The sequence below is a fragment of the Myxine glutinosa genome, chromosome 3 (assembly GCF_964187855.1).
Source record: "Myxine glutinosa chromosome 3, kmMyxGlut1.1, whole genome shotgun sequence".
Taxonomy (NCBI): domain Eukaryota; kingdom Metazoa; phylum Chordata; class Myxini; order Myxiniformes; family Myxinidae; genus Myxine; species Myxine glutinosa.
In genome coordinates this window covers 42,820,012-42,841,541 of record NC_136263.1, presented here as the reverse complement: position 1 = coordinate 42,841,541, position 21,530 = coordinate 42,820,012, and the positions used below count along the sequence as shown (strand labels likewise).

Genomic DNA, 21,530 nt, shown 5'->3' with positions numbered 1-21,530 from the left:
AATGGGCTTGGAAAGTCCTTTTGCCAAGTATTACCATTTAATTTCAAGTCTGTCATTAAAAAAAATTATTGAAAGTAGGTTCATGCAAATTGCCCCAAAATAGTCCCACACTCCAATTGTGATGCCAATCAGAAAGATTGGCAATTTTCAGAAGGTGACGTAATCCATGGAATGTTGTTCTCAGGTGCCGTTTATTAGTCCCCTACCGAGAGGGGGCTTCAGGTTTGCTCTCCGTATATTTGTCCATGTATAAAACAACCCAAATCTGCCTCTTTCAATCTCCAACTTCTTTCCTGAAATTCCTAGTAGTGTTAATTTGCTTTATACCGTGTACCCCTCCCTCCTCCCCCAGCCCTCTCCCTTCCACAGATCTACCGACATCCCTGTTCTCTACTGTTGTGCTTGTATGCTTCCCTCTCTCTCTCCCTCTTGTCTCCTGCTCCCTTCATTGTATGTTTTATGTGTCTGTGCATATTTTCATGTTTAATGTGTTAGCTCTTACACGAGCCTCAATTCTGTATACAAAAATATATATAAATACACTACCAGTCAAAAGTTTTAGAACACCTCAATTTTTCCAGTTTTTATTGAAATTTAAGCAATTCAAGTCCAATGAATAACCTGAAATGGTACAAATGTAAGCAGTAAACTGCTTGAGGTTAAACAAAAAGGTTAGGTTAGCAAAAACGGGGAAATAATGTAAATTGCACAGTTATTTTGTAAAAAAAAAAAAAAGGGCTTCTTCAAGGAACAAGTAATGGGTTAACAACTTACAGCTTTTCTGCAGCAATGTAAGTAAATTAAGCCTTGAAAGTTGATGCAAACAATTCCTACAGGTGTCCCAACCTCTGCTGATTACTTGATTACAAACCCCCTGTCTGTATAAAAGCAGTATTGGAACAGACTGTTATTACACCCTCTGAAGCATTATTTGGACAATATTGCACTGCAGGAAGTCGTATATTGCTATCACAATGGCGAGAAAAAGGCAATGAACAAAGGAAGACAGACAGACCATTATATCCCTTAAAAGTGTACGTCTTTCCTTCAGAGAAATTGCAAAGAAAGCCAAGGTGTCAGTGAGTACAGTTTCCTACACCATCAAAAGGCACTTGGAAACTGGAGGAAACTCTGACAGGAAGAGGTCGGGCGGACCCAAAGCCACAACAGAATCAGAAGACAAGTTTCTGAGAGTCAACAGCTTGCGTGATAGGCGGCTCACAGGACAACAGCTTCAAGCACAGCTTAACACTGTCGAAGTAAGCAAGTCTCAGTTTCAACTGTGAAGAGAAGACTTCGAGCTGCAGGTTTGACAGGGTGAGTGGCAGTAATAAAGCCATTGCTAAGATGGCAAAATAAGAAAAAGAGGCTTGCCTGGGCCATGAAGCACCGCCAGTGGACTACTGAAGACTGGAAGAAGGTCTTACGGACCGATGAATCAAAATTTGAAATCTTTGGTTCATCACGCAGGGTTTTGTATGCCGTTAGTCAAAAATTTTAATGAAATTTGGTTAAACAAAATGATTGTATGATTTCTTTTTTATCTCCAATTGTTTATTTGTTCTATGCTTAATTTCAGAGCACATTGAGACATTAAACTGCGTAAATTTCAATAAAAACTGGAAAAATTGAGGTGTTCTCAAACTCTTGACTAGTTGTGTGTGTATATATATATATATATATATATATATATATATATATATATATATATATATATATATATATATATATACAGTAAAACTTCCTCGAACGCGGTTTCCAATTTACACGCTGAATTAAATGGGTCAAAACGTCCCCAACGCGAGGGTGTGTTTCGCATTTACGCGATCGTGGCTGATGTTTTCCCAAAGATTTATATTCTTCTTATTCCTTATTCCTTGTTACTGTACTGTACTTTACTTAACCCTTGTCCACACAAGGGAGGTCTGCTTAGGCTAAATACAAGGCTAAAAATACCCCCCTTGTGTGGACAAGGGTTCATTAATATTTAATTTATACATACGGTGATACGAGTCGCCACCTGCCGTCATCGATCGCAGTTCGATTTTACATTCTGGATTAATTGCGACCAAAACGGCCGTCGTTTTCACAAAGGTTTTATTCTTTTTCCTTATTACCTTGCTTAATCACTATTTAATTTATGTACACGCATGGCACGAGCTGCCACCTGTCGCCATCTCCGAACCTGCCGCCATCAAGTGAGCTTACGTCGATCATTATGCCTCCCAAAAGACCCAATTTGAACCAACCAGACAAGAAGAGGAGAAAAACAATGACCATGGAGGTCAAATTTGATATCCTGAATGAATTATCAGTTTCTGCTTCATTTTTGGCCAGGCAATATGGCGTGAATGAATCAACCACGTGAATGAAGCCAACCGGCGGCCGTGCGGTACGGAAGGCCGAAGATAAAATCAGTTCCAGCGTTCGTGCAGGAGCCTCCATCGCAACATCATACGTTACCAGGAGAGACACCCTTGTTGAAAAAATGGAGAAAAGATTGAATGTCTGTATCGAAGATCAGAACCAGAAAACTGCTCCAGTGGATGGGCCCATTATAAGAAGAAAGGCCATTAGCATCTACAATTACCTGAAGAAGGTAATTTATACATACTGTTGTGGATATGAGGACTGTATATATTTTTTGATTGTGTGCTGTGTTATTGTTAGTATTGTTGTTCTGTGCCTCCTGCCTCCGGAACTGTGTAAAGACCAAAAGGGCGTCCCATAGTCCACAAGCATACACGTCAGCCAAGTAATAGAATACCCCTGTTGATAGTTATATCCTTATTATGTGTATTAGGATAAGGCTGTGTCTCCCATTAATAGAAATACTCCATTGCACCAGTGAAAGAGATAGATTCCCTTCAATCCCACTCCCAACACTTCCATTCCCCCCTTTTCGTCAATTGCAATTCGAATTGCCAACTGCATTTTGGGCGGTTTTCCCTTCATCCGCCATTGGCCACGAGGCAGGGTTGGGGAAGAAAGGCGTGTCTCCACCTCGTCATGGAGGGGAGGAGGGGCGCACCCGCCCGTCGTCATCGAGGGCGGAGTAGAGGGTCGCGCGACCAACCAGGGCCGACGTGAGCACCCCGATGGGCGTGTCCGAAACGCCGGCGGCTTAATCGCCGGAGGCGCTATAAAAAGGCGCGCACGGAAGTGAGGAGGGAGTCGGTTGCCAGGAGGTTGGTTGCAAAGGGAGGTTGGTTGCAAAGGGAGGTTGGTTGCAAAGGGAAGTTGGTTGCAGAGGTTGTCTTGGGCAGAGTTGGTCTTGGAGAGGCACTGAGAGTTGGTCTGAGTCGGTTGCCAGAGGAGGGGCAGTGGTTGCGTTGGTTGCGGTGGTAAGAAGTCGGTGGTGAGAAGTGGTGGCGTCGAGGGGTCAGTGGTTGCGTTGGTTGCGTTGAGTTGTCAATGGTGAGGAGACACCAGGGCCAAGAGAGAGAAGGTGCCAAGGGCCATGACCAGCAGTTGCGCCAGAGACGGCAGACGCGCCCTGAGCTGAGCCAGACAAGCAGCGTTGACTCCACCAAGCAGCTTCAACCCATTACCCCGCGGGGACCAGATAGCGGTGGCATCGGTGGCCGTCGAGGTCCAGCCGACGTCCCGTGCGGGATCAAGCCCGAACCATCTGCCCCAGCTGAACCTTCCCATTCCTCCTTCCAACATTCATTCCATTCCATCCTTCTTGTATACGTGAGTTTGTTCTGTTTGTTCTGTCCTGGGTTAATTAAGCTGTATAAGTTAATAATTGCACTGTGTCTCTAATCCTTCTGTATGTTATTTTATTATCTTTCCTTCTCCTTGGTTACTTTGAGCATGTAAATAGTAGGAATAAATTTAGTGGTATTTCCAACCTTTTTGTCTTCTGCTTCTTCCTCTTCACATCCGTGTCGCCTTTGTCTTTTCCCTATTGACTAGTTGTGGTGCGATCCGGCCAAAGTTCTGGGTGAATCGGGTGAGTCAGGGATCCTGTAACGGTCGCGGCAATACCAAACCGCTCGGTAACTAACATCTTAATCCGCGATCTGTAACAATACGATCATACGAGTCGCCACCTGCCTGTTGTTGTTGATGCAAGACCGCAGAAAGTAAATTTGACTTTTAGTCTTATGGTGTGAGCAATCCCCACAGTGAAAGTCTGCCTGTTAATGTCCACACGGAGGCCACCTTGAAGGACTTCATATCCCTATTTTTATAATATAGTTACCCCATGCACGAGAAGCTAAAAGCAGGATTAAGAAATTGGTTAATGTCCATCTGTGGCGGGCACAAGGGGTAATAATTCCGCGCACCAGTGGGTGGCGCGAGCGTCCAGGCGGGGAACTGAAATGCATGCCCCGCCTTTCGGCCGATCGGCCATGCCCGGAGGCAAGGCGTGGCCTCGGGACATATATGCGGGCTCTAAGCTCGAGCCCGCCCAGTGCTGATATGCGAGCTCTTAATAAAGACTCTTGTTTGTATCCATGCATTGTGGCCTACCTCTCTGGCAATCGAGTCGTGTGTGCACAGCACCACACTGGTGACCCCGATTGCTTCAGCCGTTGCTGACCCCCGAACGCGCCATGGCTACCAACGCCGTCGCAATCAAACTCCCGGAGTTTTGGGAAGCGCAAGCCGACGTTTGGTTTGTGCAAGCCGAAGCTCAGTTCCAACTCCGGGGCATCACGGCGGACGAGACCCGGTACTACCACGTGGTCGCCGCTCTCGGGCCCGGCACTGCCGCCCGCGTCGTGTCCATCCTACAGGCGCCCGCCGGGCGATCACAAGTACGAGGCGCTCAAACGTCTCCTCCTCGCCACGTTCGGGCTCACGGAGGTCGAACGTGCCGACCGCCTCCTGGACCTTCCCGCCCTCGGCGACACACGACCATCCGTCCGGATGGATTTCATGCTGTCCCTGCTTGGAGACCAGCGCCCGGATTTCTTGTTCCGCGCACTTTTCCTCCGCCAGCTACCGATACAGGTGCGCCTCGCGCTGGCCGGTTCCAAAATCACGGAACCCCGCGCCCTGGCCGGAGAGGCCGACAAGTTTTTCGCGGCCTGCGACACGTGGTCGGTGTACGGTGCTGCCGTAGTGGATCCCGGTGCAGAGGCTACAGCGCCCCCGGCTTCCCTCGTGGCCGCTGCTGCGCCCCGCCCACTACCGCCGCCGCCGGCACGGCTGACGCGGCCGCCACCGCCGCAAACCTGGTGCTACTACCATGCCAGGTTCGGCCGCAAGGCTAAAACGTGCCGCCCGCCGTGTTCTTTTGACGGGTCGGGAAACGACCAGGCCGGCGCTCACTTGCGGCCCTGAGCGTCAGCCATTCCAGCAGCCTCCTGTTCATCACGGACACCTTGTCCGGGCGCCGTTTTCTTTGCGACACGGGAGCGCAGGTAAGCGTCCTCCCTGCCTCCGCGTCCGACAAGCAAGCCGCGGGCCGGGGCTCCGCTTTGCTTGCCGCCAACGGTACACCCATCCGCACATTCGGGAAGCGTTGCCTCTCACTGCGGTTCGGAGGGCAGCGCTTTCAATGGTCGTTCGTCACCGCTAGCGGGCCAATGGCCTTGCTCGGCGCGGACTTCCTATGTGCGCATGGGCTGTCGGTCGACGTTAAGCGCAGACGTCTCGTCCAGGCCGAAACCTTCAGCTCGCTCGCTTGTTCGCTGAGCGGCTCGTTGAGCAGCTCGCTGAGCGGCTCACCGAGCGGCTTGCCAAGCGGCTTGCTGAAAGGTTCCGTCCCGGCGAGGTTAGTCTGCACGCTTCCGGCAGTGGACGAGTTTACCCGCCTCCTCGCCAGTTTCCCGGCCCTCACGCGGCCCACCTTCTCAGCGTTGGCCGTCCAACACGGGGTGGAGCACCATATCCCCACGGTCGGGCCGCCGGTCTACGCCCGGGCACGCCGACGCGACCCCACGAAGCTCGCCGTGGCGAAAGCGGAGTTCGCCACGCTGAAACGGCTGGGTATCGTACGGCGCTCCAACAGCGCTTGGGCCTCTCCTCTGCACATTGTGCCGGAGCCCGGCGGCGGATGGCGGCCGTGCGGTGACTACCGCCGGCTCAATGATGCCACCACCCCCGACCGCTACCCGGTCCCGCATATCCAGGACTTTTCCGCCCGGTTGGCAAACACGACCGTGTTCTCCAAGGTGGACCTCATCCGGGGCTACCACCAGGTCCCCGTACAACCGGACGATGTCCAAAAGACGGCCGTCATCACCCCTTTCGGCCTCTTTGAGTTCCTGCGGATGCCTTTCGGGTTGAAGAATGCGGCCCAGGCGTTCCAACGGCTCATGGACAGCGTCTTGCACGACTTACCTTTCATCTATGTCTACCTGGACGACATCCTAGTCGCGAGCGCGTCCCGGGATGAGCACCTGCTCCACCTCCGCACGCTTTTTGAACGCCTGCGCCAGCATGGCCTGATCGTCAACCCCGCAAAGTGCTGTTTCGGCGTCGCCGCCATCGACTTCTTGGGGCACCGCATCACCAGGCACGGGGCCGTCCCTTTGCCGGCCAAGGTGGAGGCAGTCAGGGGTTTCCCGTGCCCCCGCACGATCAAGGGGCTCCAGGAGTTCCTGGGCATGGTAAATTTTTACCACCGCTTCGTGCCCCACGTTGCCCAGCTCCTCCGCCCCCTGCACGAGGCCCTCCGGGGCAAGCCGGGCAAAGGTGACATCGCCTGGTCGGAGCCGATGGCCGCGGCGCTTGCGGGCGCAAAGCTGGCCCTGGCCAACGCCACCATGCTGGCGCACCCGGCGCCCGATGCACCGATCGCCCTCGCCACCGATGCGTCGGACTACGCGGTGGGCGCGGTAGACGAGCAGTGCGTGCGTGGTGCTTGACAGTCCCTGGCGTTTTTTAGCCGGCAGCTTCGCCCGCACGAACGCCGCTACAGCACCTTCGACCGCGAGCTGCTCGGGCTCCACCTGGCGGTCCGACACTTCCGCCATCTGCTTGAGGGCCGCCCGTTCACGGCTTTCGTTGATCACAAGCCCCTTGTGTTCGCGATGGCCAAGGTCGCCGAGCAATGGTCGGCCCGGCAGCAACGTCACCTCTCTGCCGTGTCCGAGTACACGACGGACATCCGTCACGTCGCGGGTAAAGACAACCCGGTGGCGGATTCCTTTTCCCGGTCCGTCGCACACGCGGTCCACCTCGGGATCGACTATGCCCGGATGGCGGAGGACCAGACCGCCGACCCTGGCGTCCAGGCCTTGCGGACCGCCGTCACGGGCCTCCGCGTCACCGAGGTGCCGTTCGACGTCGCGGGCGCGGCCCTCCTGTGCGACGTCTCCCTTGGACGGCCTCACCCCATCGTGCCCGCTGGCTGGCAGCGCCCGGTTTTCGACGCCATCCACGGCCTGTCACACCCGGGCACGAAGGCCTCCCAGAAGCTCGTCGCGGCGAAGTTCATCTGGCTTGGCCTCAGGAAGGACGTCCGCGACTGGGCCAGGACGTGCCTCGCGTGCCAACGCGCAAAGGTCCACCGCCACAACCGGGCCCCGTTGGCCCCGTTTACGGTGCCCGAGCGTCGGTTCGACCACGTCCACGTCGACTTGGTGGGACCTCTGCCCCTCTCGCGGGGGTTCACCCACCTCCTCACCATGGTGGACCGCACCACCCGGTGGCCGGAGGCCATGCGCTTGGCGGCGACGACTGCGGCTGACATCGCACACGCTTTCATCGCCATGTGGGTTGCCCGGTTTGGTGCCCCTCGGACATCTCGTCCGATCGCGGCCCCCAGTTCACCTCGGAGCTCTGGGGCGCGGTGGCGCAAGGGCTCGGCGTCAAACTGCACCGCACCACGGCCTACCACCACCAGGCCAATGGCCTGTGCGAGCGCTTTCATCGCTCCATGAAGGCCGCACTCCGGGCCAGCCTCCACGACGGCAGCTGGGCCGACATGCTCCCCTGGGTCCTGCTAGGCCTCAGGACGGCGCCCAAGGACGACCTGCGCGCGTCCTCGGCGGAGCTGGTCTTCGGACATCCGCTGCGGGTGCCAGGCGAGTTTATCCCCGACTCCACGGTTCCTTGGTCCGCGGCGCAACAACGCTCCACCCTGCAGGAGGTTCGCCCCGGTGCCCACGGCACACCACGGTTGCCCGCCCTCCAACGTCGCCCTGGAGCTTCGCACGGCGGAGTACGTTTTCATCCGACACGACGCCCACCGGGCACCGCTGCGGCCCTCGTACGACGGGCCTTTCCGCGTGCTGGAGACCGGGGACAAACATTTCACCGTGGACATCGGCGGTGCCCCGGATCGTATCTCCGTGGACCTCCTCAAGCCGGCCCACCTCGATCTGGACCACCCCCCGCAAGCAGCTCTGCCTCCGCGTCGAGGCCGCCCCCCGGCGGTCAGACCCCCGGCACACCCCAGCCCCGCCGTCCCGCTACCCCCCAGCCCTGCACGCATCGCCAGGGGGCGTTTTGGCCGGGTCATCCGGCTTCCCCGCCAGCTCACCCTTCAGGTGCGCGGGAATTCTGGGGGGGCGCATGTGGCTGGCACAAGGGGTAATAATTCCGCGCACCAGTGGGTGGCGCGAGCGTCCAGGCGGGGAACTGAAATGCATGCCCCACCTTTCGGCCAATCGGCCACGCCCGGGGGCAAGGCGTGGCCTCGGGACATATATGCGGGCTCTAAGCTCGAGCCCGCCCAGTGCTGATATGCGAGCTCTTAATAAAGACTTGTTTGTATCCACACGTTGTGGCCTATCTCTCTGGCAATCGAGTCGTGTGTGCACAGCACCACACATCCATCCATTTGTCTGTTTTCATTTTATGATCGAGATACAACTTATTTACATTGAACGTTATCTATCTATAATTCCAGTAGTGTGTGTGTGTGTGTGTGTGTGTGTGTGTGTGTGTGTGTGTGTGTGTGTGTGTGTGTGTGTGTGTGTGTGTGTGTGTGTGTGTGTGTGTGTGTGTGTGTGTGTTTGTCTGTGACCGCTGTTTCTCGACAACTACCGGTCCGATATACTTGAAACTTGCCAGGTATATTGCTGGGGACCCGAGGATGTGCCTTTTCAAGGTTTGAAATTAATCGGACAAGTGGTTCCCAAGGTATGGTCACCGTACTCGCAAGCCGTTCGCTTTGGCTTTGCGAATGGACCAAACCATTTCATGTAAATAGAGGGGGGGGGGGGTTCTACCGTACTCGCAAGCCGTTCGCTTTGGCTTTGCGAATGGACCAAACCATTTCATGTAAATAGAGGGGGGGGTTCTGTGGTCGTTACTGCCACGTGGTTTCAAAGTTTTTTTTTTTTGTTGTTGTTGTTTGCACGCATGTTTTTTTGCACGCACGTACGGGCAAGCACGTACGGGCAAGCACGTACGTGCGGGCACGCCCTAGTATTTTTAACACGAATCGGAAGACAAGTTTGCCGTTTTATCGTGCTTTATCTCTGAATTCATCTTGATCGCAAAAGCGCAAAGAGGAGGGAGATAATATTTTTAGTCTGCCTGCCAGGCAGTAAAACAAAATTGGAAATCATTCCAAACAGGAAACTTACTGTTTTTAAGGATGTTGGAAAGGATGCAAACAACAGGCCCAAATAATTAATGTAAAGTGTTCCAAAAGGTGGTGTAATAGACACTGGGTAAAATGGTGGTAAACCCTCAAATTAATTTATTTGTACATCTTTAAACGTCTTTAAGCCTTTATTTAAATCGAGTTATATCCTTGAACACTGGAACACAAATTGCCTTCATAATACTTCCGATAACCTCCAGTTTTGTAGAACTTGGATGGGTTCTTTCAGGTGGTGTATAAGGGTGGTTGGTGTACAAGACTGCTTCAATAGCGCTAAACTTTCGGATTTTTAAAAACGATCTTTAAAATCCCATTATTTTATTAAAATTGAAGTACCGTATATACTTGAACACTGCATGAGGTATCGTGTTCCATAAACTCTCTGGTTGGTTTTGTGACGATGCATTATGGATTCTGCTCTCCCTTGTCAGCTACTGCCCTGACCTCATATCTGTCACTCCTGGAGTCTACAGCTTTCAACATTGTAAATATCACCCACAATGAGGCAGAAGCACAAGGCTCTCACATAACAGACAGGTCGATGGCCTCTGGTGGTTTTGACTGCCTCTTCTTCGGTCTTACTCCCTTCAGTCTCAAAGCTATCTAACCACTCCCAGCTCCTCCAGGATGTATGCATTTGTAAAACAAGAAAGACAGCCATTGCACATGAAGATGTGGTGATAAAACGAGTTTGACGTATTAGCTTACCAAGGCAGTCTTATTCATACGTGCTGGGGATGTCAATTCCTGCTGGATATTTTTCAGCCTTGTTGATGGATAATGTCGCCGGGATGACAATTTGAAGAGATGATAATGGAAGAACGTGTAAGGTGGGACAATATCATCTCGAGCACACACTTTCTCGTTCACAATTTTTTCTTCCTCATTTGTGTCCTCTCCATGCTCCAAGAATATGTCAACGCCAAGGAACCAAGTCAGAACTTCATGGCGATTGCAGATCGTACTGCGCAGACCCTTTTTTGGACAGAGCTTTACAGAGGTAACTTTTGTGGAGGAACCCACATTGCTTTATTTTGTGTTTTCTACACACCTTCCAGGTACATTGTCTTGTCTGATGCATTACACTTGTGGTTTTATTTATTTATTAAAATTTACGGCATTTCTTTGCAAGGAAGAGAGAAGGGAGTGACTTTTCCAGCCACAAACTGCTGATTTTGTGGTTGTCCTTATTTAAGTTCATTACTAGTGTTCTTTATCTCCAACAATATCCAAGTAAATATCAGCAAAAGTCACCCCAAGGCCCTGCCTTTCCCACTGCTGTGTTCTTTTGTCAATTTGTGAGATTCATAATCTCACTGCTTCAAAAAAAGGTTGAACTCCCTCTCTCTCTTAAGTTCCCTAATTTGATAAGCTGAAGTTCACTTGTTTAATGTGAAATACCTTTCCACGTGGTGAGTTTGAGACCCTTTCATGAATAATAATTGTAATTTTATTGTTAAAAATAAAATAATTCATGAATTGTACCAAAACCTGACTATACTATCAGGACTCCGCTGCCCCGAGACTGGGAGGTCTGCAGTTCTGGGATGACCCTGGTCGGGGTATACCAAAGACTTGAAAAATGCTGCATACTGCTTCCTTGCTTAATGCTAAGAATTTATAGGATAGAGCACGGACAAAGCCAATGGGTTGGCATCCCATGTGGGTAGGGTATTGGGGTGGGGAGGAGGAGGATTCTGCCTTAATTCCCAACTGACTGAGGAGAGAAAAATGACATCATAGATATCCAACGTCTCTCGTGAAGTTATTTCGCTTCCCACAAGGTCACTGGCTATGTTTGTTTGAAGTGAAATCCATGGTTGTCTGGGGTCTCTGCATTGATTTGCTCTGTAAAAGATGTGATTCGTGTGACTGCTCCACCATGAGCCTTAGATTCTGTAAAAACAATAAAAGCTAGATATCTGTGATCACAAAGCGATTTACAAGGGTAAGCCTCCCCCGACTGGGAGAGGCTTACCCTTGGCAATCACCCGCAACCCTTCGCCCATGATCAAATGATGGCCAGATTTTTTTCAGACCACCATATGACCTTGACCTTCAACATGTAGGCATAGAGTGTAAAATAGGAGAATGTGACTCCATCTACATTGTATACATGAAACTTAACATCGTGAAAACCAGAAGACAATTGTTCAAGTTATGATCAAAAATATGTTTTTTCTTAATTAGTTCACAATCCGAAAAAAAGTAGGTCAAGGACACGAATCAAATATCAGGTGCACAACTTCCGTGTAGGTACGCTATGATGCAAGAACATCTTGGAAGGTCAAGTGGTCAAAATTGAGCGATGACAAAAAACGCGTTTATTTATTTTTCAGACCGCCATTTGACCTTGACCTTTAACACAGAGGGGTATGATGTAAATTAACCAAAAATGCGCCTTGCTCTGTGCTATCTAGTGAAGGCAATTTTGTGCCGATGGGACAAACCTCAGTCGAGTTATGGTGAAAATGTTAAAATATCTACAATTAGGTCATGATGACCTTAAAATTAGGTCAACATCAAAATAATATGTCAACCCCACATACTTTGTATTCACTTTATTGATGCAAAATTTTCATTCCGAAAGTCCCAGCCAGCTACGAGATACAATTCTGAAATTGGGATTATTGAGAGTGCAGTGAAAAAAAACAAACCTTAATGCTGGTTTAGTACTCCTAGGGATCTAAGAAACGCTGTGGTACCATTACACATTGGGGCCGCTAATTGTAGAAAGAAACCCTGCAACTTCACGAAGCCTTCCCCGATTCTATTAATTTAAAAAAGGATACTGTTAATTAAAACGATAATTAAAATAAAAATGCAAATTTGCGAATATTAAATTTCATTTATGGAGATTTTGTTTTGTTTTTCAACAACCAAAATTCTTTGCTTTAATTTTGAAGTTGAAGTTTCCATTTTTATGAGAAACTGGGATGATGAAGTTGTATCCGTTTTTCTCAACGTACGGCATAGAGTACAAAATGACGACTTCAAACAGACGAAAAGCTTTGGTGGCGAACTTGCTGATAAATTGGTCACTCTCGCTGAAACTCATAACCATGGCTCATTTTACTGTCTCTCTGTCTCTGTCTGTCTGTCTCTGTCTGTCGCTCTCTCTCTCGCTCTCGCTCTCGCTCTCGTTCTCTCTGTCTCGCTCTCGCTCTCTCTCTGTCTCGCTCTCTCTGTCTATATATATACACAAAGAATTAAGTTAAGCACCCCCCCCGTTTTTTTACAACCTCGCACATTACAAGTTTGTTGTCGTCAAAACAGTGTAATATACCCATGATATTGCTATATTTTCTGGAGAAGTGATATTATGGTCACATAAAAACATAACAATCATGCCGTTTTCAATATTTTATTCTGAATAATTTAAGGTGAAATTTTTTGGGAATTTTAGGCATATTTGCACCTCAATTTAAGTATGGAGCTATAGGTCCATCACGGACAGTGTGGATGACGTTTATGTTTTCTAACGTACAGTCATTGTTCTGAGAGGACCTCTAGCGATCTTTGCGTCAATAACGTGTGTAGGACCCACGTGATCGGATCACTGACTCAACCCTACGTCTCATAGACCCTGTAAGCCGTCGTATGCGTTGCTGTGGCAGGTTGTTCCATTCCCAATCATTATTTGATCTCACATACCTTAGAATATATGCCAATGTATACATATACACAAAGAATATATATTAGGGGGTGCTTACCTTAATTCGTTGTGTAGGGGTGCTTAACTTAATTCTTTGTGTATATATATATATGTCTCTATATATGTCCCCATCTCTGGCCACCTCTCCCTCCAGGAAGCTGTCTCATTTACGAACAGGTGTTGTGTTTTCGACTTTTTGTGTATTTAAAAAAAAATCCAATTGTTGCTACTACATTACTTTTCAAGTTTGGTCGCTTTCTGCAAGATCAAACCATCTTGCTCATTTCGTAACAGTGCTCTTTGAAGTGCGCAGAACGTACGTGCGACTATTTAGTCGACCAGCTCATGTAAACTTAACAAATTTTGTCTAAACGCTTACGTTTTTGGGGTCATTTGGAGACAACAGAAAGACATCTTTGTTTGTATTACTGCAAACGCACAAGACTTTTGCAGGGCATGAAGCTGGGACATGCATGGAAATTTGAAGATAATTCACGAATTGATTTATTTATTATACACAGCAAGAATTGGAAAAAAACACCCTGTCTAATTTCTGGTAGAAAAGGAGAGTCTAACTTTCAGATGAACACGAGTAAACATTGGAGTCCCATTTATTGTCATGCTTTGCTTCCACATTCGGTACTATTTCTGAGCGCACACACTATTCGGTACTCTTTCTGAGCAAAACACCTGTAGTTCCCCTTGATGAGCGCAGTTATTGATGCGGTCAATACACCTTCTTTAGGCATCAGATATGAAGCTTTTGGCCAAGTGTCATCGAAATCGTGTGTTTGGTTCAAGCGATAATGACTGAAGTGTTTACGGTCTCACTCACTGACTGACTGTCTGACTTACCTACGGATACTGCTCGATTTAAGCTCCCCGGACGGAAGTCCAGGTGAGCTAATAATTTAAGGACAAAATAGAGGCAGACTGAGACAAACAATGGGTGTGTGGAGGAATCTGAGGCAGGAAAGTATGCATGGGATGGACAAGGTGGATACAGAATGAACTCTCAGGAAGGAAAACTGGAAATTTCAGAAGGAGGTGAATGGGAAGGGGTATGAGGGGACATAACGAGGTTTGAAAAGATCATGGTTTTGGATGGGGATAGAAATTAGATAGTGGTGAACAACTGTCTTGAAGACCTGAAGGCAAGAATAAGATTGAAGTTGGTTTCACAGGTGGGGAAAAAAAGAGGATCAAATGAGTGGAGGTGAGCAGTGATCCTGGATTTTGGGAGTTTCACCAGATGGGGGTTGATTGTGGACCATGAGTGCCCTGCAGAAACCTGAGGGGCACAAAGAATGGAAAGAGCAAAGGGTGCAAGATGAGAAAGGAGGCTGTTAAGGTGTGCCAAGGAAGGGGTTTATACGATGGAGGATGCCCAGTGGGCAATTGGCTTTGGAGGCCAACTTTAAAATGTGGTTTTCCCAAGAAAGATGATGCCTGATGGTAAGCACCAGGGGTTTTAGTGACTGAACATCCTCAAGAGGATTGTTAAGAAAGTAGATAGGAGTTGGGGGGGGGGGGGGGTCGGACTTGGGACACATGAGCTGATGAGTCTAGGGATGCCAGAACCTTCTCCACCTTATCAGATGCAAAAGACACAGAGTTTAGGAGAAGTTGGGTATGACAGGAAAGGATGGGTAAAGGGAGTGATGGGTTGGGGACATAAGATTTCGAAACAAACACAAAAATGGGGCATTCAGCCTTCTCACGATCGGAGTTATTAGCTGTGATTCCATTTGAAGAGAGGGAAGGGATTGACGGGGAGCATACATTTGAGACAGACTTAACAAGGTGCCACCAGGTTTTAGAGGAGGGAGACAAGTAAGTTTGAAAATTCATTTTAGAGGTTGGACAGATGTTGTTTTCTGTCTCTCCTGAGTGTGGACACACTTTGTGTGGGCTTTTTGGAAAGCACTGAGATTGCCTTCGGTTGGATTTGCTTTCCAGGAAGAGAAGACAAGTTATTTGAGTAACTGCCTCACCGCAATATGCACAGTACCATGGGTGGGAAGAGGGGTAGAATATATAATTAAAGACGAAATGGGATGAATCTGTGCATGAAAGAGAGCAGGTTTCCGTGGAAGAATTCCCAGACTGAGTCAACATCAGGGACAGTAGATATGGGAGACCATTCTTGAAGTGAGATGGCTCCTTGCAGTCCCTGCCAATCTGCTTGATTGAAATGCCGGACTCGCTGGTGTTGAGGCAGCTCTTTGAGAATAGCCAGTGAGATGTTGACCTTCACAAGCATATGATCAGATGAACCAATTGGAGCAGAGGATGAGTAGGAGGCATTTGCAAGGAAATTTGTCATCGTCTAGAAAGGAGGTTTTGCCAGTCCAATTTGGATTGAGTCAGTCCTATGGAGTCACAGAAGTCCTTGGCTGAAGTGCCATGGCTGCTGAGAGAGGTAGCAACACGCAGACAATTTGTATGGTGACAATTGAAAACACCACCAATCTAAATCGATCGCATTATAAACGCAGTATTTGTATTGTAAAAAAAATTTGGTTGAGGAACACCCCATGGTGGGAAGTTCAGCCTCATTAGTCGAAATGGATATTGCTCTTTGCGTGAAATGATTTTGCTAATGACATTGGTCTCTATTCTACACGTTATCAGCATATTTTCAAGCTCTTTTGTGTAATGCTTACAGCAGTAGGCATTCACTCTTGGAAGGAGGAAGTACTTTGGGCAAACCTTTGATAATTCACGTTGATTACATAAACATTTTACTTTCCTCTCACTCCGCAAATGTAACATTACATGTTAAACGACTGCATTTATAAAAAGTAATTTTGTTTCTGAACAAATGTTTTTTTTACCCTTTTTTATGTTTAGATTTTTTATCTATAGATTGCTGTATTAAAAAAATGTATTATGCATGGATTTATATTTTTAGGTAAAAAGGTGTTCATATGTCCATCTCCCTAAACCCCAAAACTTTAACCCTTACTCCCCAGGCCTAGCAATGACCCTCAGTTACATGTTCCGTGAACCCGCCACCATAAACTACCCCTTTGAAAAGGGCCCCCTCTCTCCTCGTTTCCGCGGAGAACATGCATTACGTCGGTATCCATCCGGAGAGGAACGGTGCATCGCCTGCAAGCTATGTGAAGCGGTGTGCCCGGCTCAGGTAACCACGCACCTGCACATCATGGCGATACTTAGACTTTGGGAATATCTTCGTTTTTTTCCACTTGCTATTTGAATTGTCAAGATACCCCTCTTCCATACGTATGCAGTAAACACATCAATGTGTTACACTTTTGAAGAGATGTACAAGTTCGAAATAAAAGGGCCGGTACACTAACCTACATTTATTTAATTTCCTATTCTCGCCTATCTTGATTTTAAGAAGAAAGGAAAAGCACATGAATTAATGGCCGCTTGGCTCATTGTGTCTCCATCGATCTGAGGCATAAAAAAAATTAATAAACATGCAATTCTGGATAGGTTGGCATACATGGGGAGGAGGAAATTCCACCTGAGGAAATGACCCACTGAGTTTGGTGAGAAAGGTCATGCCATTGTTGTGACGTCATTGGTATCCAGAGTACCCCAGGGAGTGACGCCACTTTCCCCAAGCCGTGTGTGTATGCGTGCACGTGTGCTCTACCACAAGCTCCAGATACTGTAAAAAAAAACAAATCCGTCTTGACCCATTTTAATAAGAATAATAACAAATTCCACTTTACTATTCCAGCAGCATAACCTGCAGTATTGGTAGTTTAAAAAAACAACATTTTCCACCAATTGGGCTGGCTGCTGAAGTTTGTATTATTACAACCATTTCCCCTTATGCATGGTGGGAAAAGATGAGAGATCAACACCGTGGTATTCTTGATTGTTAGAATGTAAACGGCAACGGCCGTTAATGTTATAATGAAGTGAAGGGATCAAAAAAAAGAAGAAGAATTTGCACAACTCCTACACCCCTCCCTTTTCCTCATCCTCCTCTTCTGCCACCCCCCCTCCCCCCCCCCCCCCCCCCCCCCCCCCCCCACCACCCCCACACACACACACAACACTTAAACAATCTTCTTGTTCGTTGGCTGCGAATGGGACCGGGAATAAACATTCCTGAAATGCCAAGGGGAGTCGTGGCTGCCAGCGAAATGTTTCCCATTCGATTGGTCCTTTTGAAATCCCAATGTGTGGTGGATGATGACAGATTTAATAAGTCTGCATTTGGCATGTTTGTCCCGTGGAACACGATCACAGACGGTGTTTCATGGGACAAATATGCCAAATGCAGACTTGGTGAATGTTTATCTTGTATTCAAACCCATCCTGACCATGGCGCATTCACAAAGTTTTCAGAACAAGATACAGTCGTCGTCGGAGTGCCAACATTTAATATTTTCCTACATGTATGTCGATCATGTAGTTAGTAAAAAATATTATATACAAACAAAATTAAAACGTTGGCACATCTTGGATTAGTGTACAATGTCTCGTTCCAAGAACTTTGATAACCCTGCGTACATGTCCAAGTTCTGTTGATGCAGATTACCAGAAACTCGTTCCCTATGAAATTTTTCATGGGTGCATACGAGCCACGTCATCTCGTGTGAAAATACAAGGTAAACACAGTGAAGGGAACCTCGTCACCATTTTGAATTGGACAGTGCATCAGCACAGGTCTTTTTTTTTTTTCTTTTTTTTTTTTGTATACTGAATCGAGGCTCGTGAAAGAGCTAGCATTTACTTCACAAACAAATCAACCAGACAAACAAAATATATAAAAAGAGGGAGCGGAAAACAAGATGGGGAGAGAAGGGGAAGCGCACAAACACAACATTTGAGAGCAGGGAGATGTGTGGAAGGGAGAGGGCTTGGGGGGAGAAGGCGTGGGAAGGGGGAGGGAGAAGTATAAAACACAAGGACACCAAGGACTTCCAGGACAGAAGTTGGTATTTCAAAAAAGTGGAATTGGGGTGAAATTAGCGTGGGTAGAAAAGATCAAGGTTTTGGATGGGGGAAGATAAGAGATGGTGGTGAACAGCTGTTTTAAAGACCTGGAGGGTGGAGTGGGATTGAAGAGAGTGAGGGAGTTTGTTCCAGAGGTGGGAGAAAAGAGGAATGAAGGAGTGAAGGTGAGCAGAGAGTCTTGATTTTGGCAGTTTGACCATAAGAGGGTTGCAGGCAGATCTTGTCCGACCTGTAGGAATATTTGCGGGACAGAGCCCAGAGAGAGCTGGGGGAGAAAGGCCAGAGAGGAGTCGGTAGAAGACGGAAAGACCACCAACCTGCCTGCGGTGAGTGAGTGAGAGGCCCTTGGAGTTAGCTTCATCGCGGGAGATTCCAATGATTCTGAATGCTTTGGTTTCGACAGCGTGAAGACGGGCTAGGTGTGAGGCAGGAGCACCAGCCCAGAGGGGAGAGCAGTATTCCATTGAGCTGCGGATGAAAGCCTTGTATGTGGTGTGGAGCTCAGGTGTGCCAAGGAAGGACTTCGCACGACGGAGGATGCCCAGTCGGCGACTGGCTTTGGAGGCCAGATTTGAAATGTGGTTTTCCCAGGAAAGTTCATGGCAGATAGTGAGACCCAAAAGCTTGAGTGACAGAACTTCTTGGAGAGGATTATTCAGAAAGTGGATGGGAGGGTTGTCCAGTCGGTATTTTCGGAGAGACATCGTAAGAGTGTGAGATTTGTCAGGATTGAAAGACATGTTCCACTTGTTTGCCCAGTCTGTGATTTTGTCCAGGTCTGCAGAGAGTGAGGAGGCTGCAGACTGCCGATCTGAGGGATGAAGAATGGAGCGACAGAGAGTAGAGTCATCAGCAAAGAGATACAGAGGATATTCAAGAGAGTCAGAGAGATCATTGATGAAGACCAGAAAAAGCACAGGGCCCAGAACACTGCCTTGTGGAACTCCAGCCTGAACAGGAAGAGGAGATGAGAGAAACCCATTCAGGGCCACACGTTGACTACGACTAGAGAGGAAGTCCGCCAGCCATGCGTGGAGATTTCCATGGATACCAAAAGAGGAGAGTTTGGTGAGCAGAGCGGGGTGCTAGACCATATCGAAGGCACGTGATATGTCACGGGAGACTGCTCTAATTTCCTGTTTGGCATTGAGGACCTCCATCCATTGTTGAGAAACAGAAGCAGCATGTCCAGAGTAGAGTGTCCAGGTCTGAAACCAAATTGATGATCAGAGATCAAGCCATTGGAGAAGAGGAAAGATTTCATATCTGAAGCAATGATGGATTCCATGATTTTGCTGATAATTGGGAGAAGGCTGATTGGTCTGTAGTTGCTGGGATCTGTTTTTGCACCTTTTTTGTGCAAAGCGGTGATGTTGGCAGATTTCCAAGCAGATGGAAGATGACCTTGAGCAAAAGAGAGGGTGAAAAGAACAGAGAGAGGGAGTGAAAGAGCGGAAGAACAGGATTTTAGGACCCGTGGGCTGATGCCGTCAGGTCCAGTTGCAGAATCCGAGTCGAGGGTTGACAGAAACTTTTCCACCTTGTCAGGAGGAAAGGACACAGAGTCCAGGAGCAGCTGGGTACGACTGGGTACGGTGGGTACAGAGAGGGATGGGTTTGGGACACAAGATTTAGAGGCAAACACAGAGTTGAGGCATTCAGCTTTTTCACGTGCGGAGTCAGCCGTGTGGCCATTTGAGGTGAGGGAGGGGATGGAGGGGGAACAAACACCAGAAACAGATTTGACCAGACGCCACCAGGATTTGGAAGAGGGAGACAGATAAGAGAGTTCGGTCCTGAGAACGGAGAGATATTGTTTCCTGGCTCTCCTGAGGGTGGACACACACTTGTTTCGGGCTTTGTGAAAGGAAATGAGATTTCCTTCCGTTGGATTTGCTTTCCAGGAGACGAAAGCAAGTTGTTTCTGGGCAATAGCCTCACCACAAGATTCCGTGTACCATGGACGGGAGGAAGGGTATGACAACAGAAGACGAGATGGGATAAATCTGTGCATGAGAGAGAGCAGTTTGCTTTGGAAGAATTCCCAGGAAGAATTTATGTCAGAGGCAGTAGAGATGGGAGACCAGTCCAGATGATTGATGGCTGCTTGAAGACCGTGCCAGTTGGCCTGAGTGAAATGCCAGACTCGTCGACGCTGAGGAGGCTCTCTGAGAATGGTCAGAGAGATGTCCACTTTAACAAGCAAATGATCAGAAGAGCCGATTGGAGCAGAAGAAGAGCAGCAGACATTTTCAGGGAAGTTAGTCATAACCAAGTCCAGAAGAGAAGATGCTCCGTTGACTGAAATCTGGGTCGGGAAATTGACAGATTGTGTCAGTCCCAGTGAGTCACAGAAGTCCTTTGCTGAAGAGCCATGGCTGGTGAGAGAGGTATCCACACCCAGCCAACTGGCATGGTGACAGTTGAAATCACCACATATGAGGAAGAGAGAGTTGGGATGGGTAGATAGAAGTTGGTCCATATTCTCAGACAGCGAGATGTAGATGGAGTCATCACTGTTTGGTGGACGGTACAACACACATATGAACAAAAGGTGGGAGCGAAGGGGAAGCCGTAGCCAAAGGTATTCCTGGGGGTGAGGTGGAGAGAGGGCAGTGCAGGGCGAGTGAGGAAGAGTTTTTGATAAAGATAGCAACCCCACCTCCATGACGAGGCTCAGGTCTATCATACCGGAGGAGGGAGTAACTTGGGAGAGATACCAAGGAATCAGAGACATCATGAAGGAGGAAAGTTTCTGTTAAGCAGATCACGTCTGGTTTGTCAGAAGCAACCTGTATGGAGAGATCAGACAAGTTTGAGCGAAGGCCCCGGATGTTTGAGGTCCATACTGTTAAGGAAGAGGAAGGGGGAGCATCGGATACAGAACAGGGGGGGGGGGAGCGGTAGGGTAAGATGTGGAAGAGGAGGAAGAGGTAGGGAGAGCTGTTGAAGGTGTGTCGGAGATTACAGAATAGCTTGGAGAAAGGGAAGAATGGGGCAGACAAAAGGTTTGATGGTGATTGGGAGAGGCGCAGTGAGGTGTTATTTGACGAGGGGGAAGAGCGAGGCAGAAGGTTGAGGGAGATGAAGGTGAAAGTTGGAAGGGGGAAGAAGCGGGGAGGACGCTTTGAGGAGGAGGGGTGAGAGGGGAGTCTAGGAGGGGAGGAGCGAGGGAGAGTCTTGGAGGGGAGGGGTGTGGGGGGAGATTTGAAAGGAATGGGTGATTGGGAAGATTTGGAGGGGAGGGGCAAGGGGGAAGATTTGAAAGAGATGGGTGATAGGGATGATTTGGAGGGGAGGGGCAAGGGGGTAGATTTAGAGGGGAGGGGTGATGGGAAATGGGATTTTGGGGTGATGGGATTTTGAAAAGTGTACGATTAATGGGAAACGAACATTTCTTGCAAAATGAGT

General features: G+C 48.6%; 1 protein-coding gene across 1 annotated transcript in view; it reads left to right on the top strand.

Moving 5' to 3' along the window:
* NDUFS8 (NADH:ubiquinone oxidoreductase core subunit S8) overlaps positions 1 to 21,530 on the top strand; it is a 40,738-nt gene that overhangs the window by 8,438 nt on the left and 10,770 nt on the right. Inside the window, exons 4-5 of the mRNA XM_068110986.2 lie at positions 10,428 to 10,517; positions 16,148 to 16,320. Of these exons, the coding sequence (XP_067967087.2) occupies positions 10,428 to 10,517; positions 16,148 to 16,320 (263 nt within the window). The remainder of the gene's footprint in view (positions 1 to 10,427; positions 10,518 to 16,147; positions 16,321 to 21,530) is intronic.